We start from the raw sequence: 6,926 nt of genomic DNA, 5'->3' as shown, positions 1-6,926 counted from the left end.
GCAGGGTTTCAGGCAGGTGTCCAGGTCTTACAGCTGCTGCACTCCTTCTGCTGATCATGAGGCTTCCAGTCTAACTGAGACATGACGTGCCAAAGAGAGATTAGCCACCGAAGACATCCTGCCTCTTCAAAAAATACTTATTGCACCCTGTGCCCCTGCTCACCTCTGATGCTTAGCTCCCCCCTCCTCCTCCCTGCTGCCCGTCTAACCCCTGCTCCATCTAGGTAGCAGGACAGGCACTCTGTGTGTATGTGTATCACCAGCAATTCCCCTGCACGGTGGGGTCCCTGCTGCTCAAACAAGGAGCAATTCTCATATTTGATGGCGTGCTCTGCTCCTACCTTCTCTCTGGGACCGGCCTCCCCTCTGCTTGCTGTGCCGTTGCTATTGGTAAGGTGTGCAGAGGATCCCTCTACACAGTTGAAGTTGCAGGTTACCACCCCCCCCCCCCCCCCATCTTGGCATCCATGAGTGCAGTGTGTGTCAGGGCACAGTGACCCCCTCGGGCCCATGTGCAGTTAACATGTTGCAACCATGGATGATATGCCATTGTGCCAGTTGCACCGGTCCAGACAGCCCGCATGCCAGTTGCTCTGGTCCAGCCTGCCCGCACGCCAATTGCTCTGGTCAAGCCTGCCACCACAACAGTTGCTCCGGTCCAGCCCATGTTAATCAAGCCTTCTGCTCTAGACCTGCCTGTAACAGTCTCAACTATGGGCTAGTTTACTCCTGACTCATCCGCAGCTCCGTCTTTTCATATTTTGGATTCTCAGTATCCAGGTCTCACCCTACCACAATTACATCGGCTCAAGCCTGTCTTAGACATTCTGTCCATCCTTGGGACAAACTGATTCATTCAGCCAAGTGGGCTCCTCAACCATTTCCTAAAGCCATTATGCAACAAGCCCATGTTCCACCCTTTCAGTCTGACCTTGTTGAGCTTCGGCCTGCTACTCATATCCAGCCTGATGCAGCTGATCCCATGCTTACTGTCCACACAAATTCCATTGATCCTCTGCCTGATGCCCAGCCTGCCTCCAATGGTTTTGTGCCCACTGCCCAGCTAGTCTTCAGTATCAGTCAGGGTTTAGGTCTCATCAGCTGTTGGGTCTAATATTCTCGTGCCTATGTTTGTTGCACACCTGGCACAGGGTACCTGTTTACAGAGTCATAACTATAAGGGATGCAACTGCAACCCAGCCTAGTGCTTCAGGGTGCCCATATAGCTCCCCATGTCATATTTGTCTACACTTGGATGGGGGGGGGGGGGTATGTAGAGGAACAGATCCTGCAGCCATTGAAAGCTAGCATCTTCTCCTCTCCCTCTCGTATTCAGTGGCTGCAGGAGGGAAACATTGAGGGAATAGGATGCTCTATATGCTGCCCCCTCCTATCCAGCCTGGTACTAGGTGCTTCTGGCAGTCAAGATCCACGATGCAACAAGATACAAGCAGTCATCAGTTGCTAGGACCGCTGTCTCCACCTCCCACATCCAGCTTCTTGCCCCAAGGCTGTTCACGAGTGGTAGCCTACAAATGCCAATGTATTTCTGAGTCTGGAAAAATAGACAGTGCCCAGCACCAAGGTGAGTAAAGTGTGCGTCAAAGTGTCCTACTATCACACTGCTGCCCCAACACCCCCCTCTCCCCATCACACTGCGCCCCCCCCCCCCCCTTCCAGTAAATACAGAACAAACATATCATGCTTTAGAATTGCTCCTGATTGTGGAATGGCAACAAACTAGGTTTCATTAAATTAGCCAAAGCCAATGCTTTTAAAGCCTTTACAAGTTACCACAGCAGATTTGCATATTAGATCTAGTGCTAGAATTATTGTTCCTGCTCTCACGCCCGCAGTAATACATCACATGTGTGGTACAATCGCTTATGTTTGTATGATTGTTTATGTATGCATGCCTTTGCAAATGAGAACTGGGGCACCTTCTCCCCTCCCCCCCCCCCCTTTATCACTTTTATTGCCATCCCAAGTGATGAACAAAAATCCCTTGTAATAGCAGGAGCCATGACAGGTACACATTATGGAGAGATCTGGGGTCTCCTCTGGCCTCCAAAAGCAACAGATCAAACAGATCTTAGTTTTATCTGGTGCTACACAAGCCAGCAATGGCTTGTAAACAAATGAAGCAGAAGTGATGAAATCCTTCTCACTTCTGACGCCACACAGTGGGAGAAACACCAGTTACTCTGTTTGTGGAAGCTGTCCACCATAACACCACAAACTGCAGCCACACCCTTTGAGTTCATCATTAAAATGCAAAAAACACAGTGAATTTTAAAACAATTAAATTATTAGGGCATACCTAAAGAACCATTTAATGCATATGCAGTCAGGTAAACCCTGGCAAATAGTGCAGTTACTTTAGATCTGAGGAGAATATGGAAGAAAAAGAAAGAAACAGCGTTTTTGTTTGCACATGATTGGATGAAAGAAATCAGCAAAGCTTCGCCTCATTTCAGAGCTTCCCCTCCAATCTAATGCAACTGCACTTCAGGTATAGTATATTTACCTTTAGTAAATCAACCTCAATCTGACCTTTGGTAGATTAAAAACTAAGAGCATTCCTAAAGTGATCACCAAGCAGTGCCGGTGGGTTACCCACTACACACATATATTCCTCTATTCTAACAGCAGTGGTTTGCTGTGAAATGTGAGGGCCATGAAATAAGATTATTAACCATTTCAAACTTTGTATAACAAAAATCCCACCAGACAGCAAGCACCACAGAGTACCTGTAGTTAACACTACAGGTTAAAAAAGCCAATTCTTGGCACAATGGGAGCAAGATCTTGGGTCACCTATTGAGGGAGAGGACTGGAGCAAGGCTTGGAAGATGGTGGCAAAATGCTCATTCAACACCTCTATTGCCCTATTGCAGCCTTTTCACACCAACAGAAACTGGCTTCCTTTGCCAAACACACTATAGCTCAAGCTTGGAAAATTCCCTCGGTTGTCTTTCAGGGTGTGAAAACCCAGATGACTGCCATGATGGCCAACAAGCAGATGTCTAGAGCTCTTAAGGATTCACACCCAAAGTTCATTAAGTTTGGAAACCCTGGATAAGCTATGCTTTTCCATCCCTACCATCAACCAGTTATGGCCACTTATAGTTGTCCCCCACACTGCTCCTGGGTCTGTGATACACTCTTGCTTTTTCTCTTGTTCCTCTCTCCTTCCTACATATTCCTTTACTCCTTTTTCAGTCTGCATTCTTCACCTTTGTCTTGGCTGATACTTGTCAGCAGGGATGGCCACTTCGTAGAGGAGTTTGGCAATAATAGCAATGTTGGCTTTGACCTTGGCACTGGTCTACCTTGGATATGGTCAGAATTCTGCTGATTAAACCTACGTTTACATTGCCTACTGGTAATAGTTGTTATATGTGACTGTTTTGCTCTGCCCCTGAAAGGGAAAATCGTGAGCTTGTTAGGTTTACTCTGAGAAACGTATTAAAAACAGAAAAAAGCCAAGTCTGTGCATCGTTTGATCTTGCTTTCACTTTTTTTTTGGGTTTAGACTTCTAATCTAAGAATCACCATCCATCTGTCCTTTGAGGGTCTATCACTGGGCAGCATACGAGTATGGTGGAGTCAGGGGGTTAACGCTGACTTCAGGGAGTCAAAAGCACCCTGTTAAATGAAGTAACCTCAGATCTGAGGGGTGCAAACAGGCTGTTTTGAACAATAAGGACCATAGCAGGCACTACCTGCTTCTATGAAAGATTTTTTAGAAATTAAAAATGGCTCAAAGATTCACTTTAAGCATGGACACAGGCAGCTACAGGTAGGCATCTACTCCCTAGTTATTAAACATACATCTATCTGAATATTCTTTTGTTGAAAAAAAAAAAAAAGAAAAAAGAAAAAAAAAACATTTGCTTGATGGCTAGCAAGTAAAAACTATTTCTAGACATCTTTTCTACCCTCATTATGGTGCATAATTCATGACGTAGGCCATCATCCTGCAGAAACATTGAATGTGCTTAGAGTATAACTTAGGAATGCTTGTTTGTATGCCTACTAGGTATGTTCCTTACTATATGAAGCTCAGTTTTCGTATTCATCATGATGCATCTGGTGCCTTGCATCACCTATATGTTGTACAACCTTCTGAGCAGTGTTGCTGGCTTATATATTCGTGTATCTGGTTTTCTGGCTGTTACTTAGAAAAAACAAAAAACAAATAAAATATAAACAAAAAAAAGAAAAAATTCTAAATGCTTATCACTTTATATATATATAAAAAAAGTTTAATATTTGCAAATTATAAGATTGACAGCTCATAAAATCACAACAAAATCACACAGTAATCCCCAGTGGTCACTAGGGAATCTACCACAATCAAGTTTTTCAGTGCCAATCAATTCCAAGGCGTGAGGAATTACTTGGACGCCATCTAAAGCAGAGCGGTACAGTATTCGGTCAAAGCGCAGCCTGCAGGTGTATGAAGCCTTTAGGTTGTTGTTCACTTTTGTGTCCCATGTATAACGGCAGTGTTCTGGCTTCCCCAGAAATTCCCAGATGTCCAAGATGGGACTGGGAAGGCCACCTATCTTTTCAACCTGTCGATGAAACAAATACAAAATGGTCATAGAATATGACTTGTTTGTCAGTGTAAAGTGTCTTAATGAGGAAGATACCATCCATTTTTGTTTGCCCCTTAGAGTTCAACAAGTTTAGAACCTTTGTCATTTTTATTGCTGTATCCCCATTGAGATTTCTTGTCTTCCTGTTCCAGGTCAGGATTGAGGTACGGGAAGTAAAAAAAGAAAAAAAGAAAAAAAAAAAAAAAAAAAAAAAAAAAACTTAATATGGCCAGACAAACATCTAAAAATGTTTCCCTTTTAAATCCAATATTTTGTCTGGAGTTCTTAATTGATATTTGGAAAGTTTGGAGTTTCAGCAATACCTTTACAAATGTTTTGCAGTAATTGATGGCCAATACGATTCCTACTGCTATAAGAACATAAGATAAATATAACTGTCTAAATATCTCTATACCAATATGTATTTCTCTTTATAGCAGAAACAAATACCTATACAGAATTTTTCTTCCTTTAATGCCTATAGGATTTAAGCATATCTGGTGATGTGTATTTGTGTAATGAGGGAGGGTGTGGCCTAGGGAGATCAACACCCTATATCAAGGTGTGCATAATCATTAGGCAGCTTCTTTTCCTCAGGCAAAATGGGCCAAAAGAGATTTAACCGACTCTGAAAAGCCACTTGGTTTTCAGTCTCCAGTGAGCATCACTGCCTCTCTGCTCTGTACCCACAGAGCTCACTGAAGTGCTGGGCTGTGGAGGGGGTGGGAGCAGCTGGAAAAGGCTCTCAGCAGAGGTTTAGCCAGCTACAAGTCAAGAATCTGGATGGATCCCGACTAACCACTTAAGGCCCGCCCACAGTACATTTACGGCTGCAGGGTGCGCCCTGTGCGCAAAATCAGGTGTATATACATGATTCTGCATTTCCGGGTAGGGGGCATGCAAGGCGCGCAACTGCCCTATCTGTGCTGCCGATCGCGACCCTGGGTGGCAATCACAGGAGTACAGGCTGGTGATTACCGGCGATCACTGACAGGGAGGAGGGCTGCATTGTTTACCAGGCCCTGGAGGCTGTTAGAGACTAGCTGTTCTGTACACCACTTATGTTCCAAATATTTATGGGTACCATTTTAAAGCATTCTAATAAAACCTTCCTATTTACTACACTACTGGCCCCCTTTGCGGTTTTTTTTCTGCTTTTGTCTTTGCATGTACCTGGAGCCCCCAGTTCTCACCACCTTGCTGCATTGGGTGCCAGATAGTATTGTTTTTTTTTTATAGTGAATGGGACTACTTATGTTGCCATTAGTTACAGCTAAATGAGATCTATTTTTAACTTCATGTTTGTATATTCTGGATTTTTTTTATATGCACAACTAAATTGCCAAATTACAGTATGCTATTGAGGCTGGTTGTTTATCCCCACCTAGGTCAGCTAGTCTTGTCCTGGCAATAGCACTGAGAATGGGTAGTTTATTTTTGGTGGTTTTCCTTAGCAGTTCTGAGAACTGGCTGGACAAAAATATATATCCTTTCATGTAAAACATCTCCTATATTTTTATATCTACTGTTTATCTGGAGTTTAGCTTTAACAGCTTCCTGCCCACAGTACATTTACTGCGGGCAGAACAAGCAGGCTGCATCACGTACATGTATTTCATCCAGCCTATTCCGTCTGTTGCTAACCCCTGCTGTCACTAGCAAAAGCAAGATTTTGTCAGCATGTCCTAGCCAATGATTTATGGCTGAGACCGGCTGACCAGCTGTAGCCAACAAATACACAGGGCTCTATACACAGATCAGCGGTCTGGCCATTTCTGCTGCTTTGTAGGGAGGAAACAACCCCCCCCCCCAAAAAAAAAAAACAGCCAGATCTGTAAGTAAAACCAACATATATTACACACATTAAACATGCTAGGCACACAGTTAACCCTTTGATTGCCCCTTGTTAACCCCTTCCCAGCCAGTGCAGTGTACAGTTTTATAACTGACCACTATATTAGTGTCACTATTGATGTCAACATCAGTGTAACTGCTAGCAAGGGTCTGTTAGTACCAGACTGCTGCTGATTACCAGTATAGCATCATAGCTGCAAAAATTCCAGTACACACACACCATAGTTTGTAGACACTGTCACACAAACCCAGTTGTGTTCAAATTCCACCAAAAGAAAGCCCTTCACTTTTTTTCAGATGTTTTTTTCCAACCATTATTAAAACTTGTTTTCTATGCTTTTGTTCATAAAATGTTAAGCTTTTCATTTATAAATAACTTTGCAATGCTTAGCAATCATAATTTTCATACTTCTCTACAGTAACTACTTCAGCTCTCACCTGTACACCCCCTAAGAAGCAGAGCAATTT

At 43.5% G+C, this 6,926-nt stretch overlaps 1 protein-coding gene across 1 annotated transcript in view; it reads right to left on the bottom strand.

Moving 5' to 3' along the window:
• Positions 1–4,246: 4,246 nt before the first annotated feature.
• Positions 4,247–6,926, bottom strand: part of TDP2 (tyrosyl-DNA phosphodiesterase 2) — a 29,343-nt gene continuing 26,663 nt past the window's right edge. The window contains exon 7 of the mRNA XM_089682243.1: positions 4,247–4,580. Coding sequence (XP_089538369.1) covers positions 4,299–4,580 — 282 coding nt within the window. The 3' untranslated portion in view covers positions 4,247–4,298. The remainder of the gene's footprint in view (positions 4,581–6,926) is intronic.

Source organism: Staurois parvus, unplaced genomic scaffold (assembly GCF_062004578.1).
Source record: "Staurois parvus isolate SC_StPar_1 unplaced genomic scaffold, SC_StPar_1.0 ptg000287l, whole genome shotgun sequence".
In the NCBI taxonomy this organism is placed as follows: Eukaryota; Metazoa; Chordata; class Amphibia; order Anura; family Ranidae; genus Staurois; species Staurois parvus.
The sequence above is the reverse complement of the archived record's forward strand: the minus strand, read 5'-3'. Positions and strand labels throughout refer to the sequence as shown.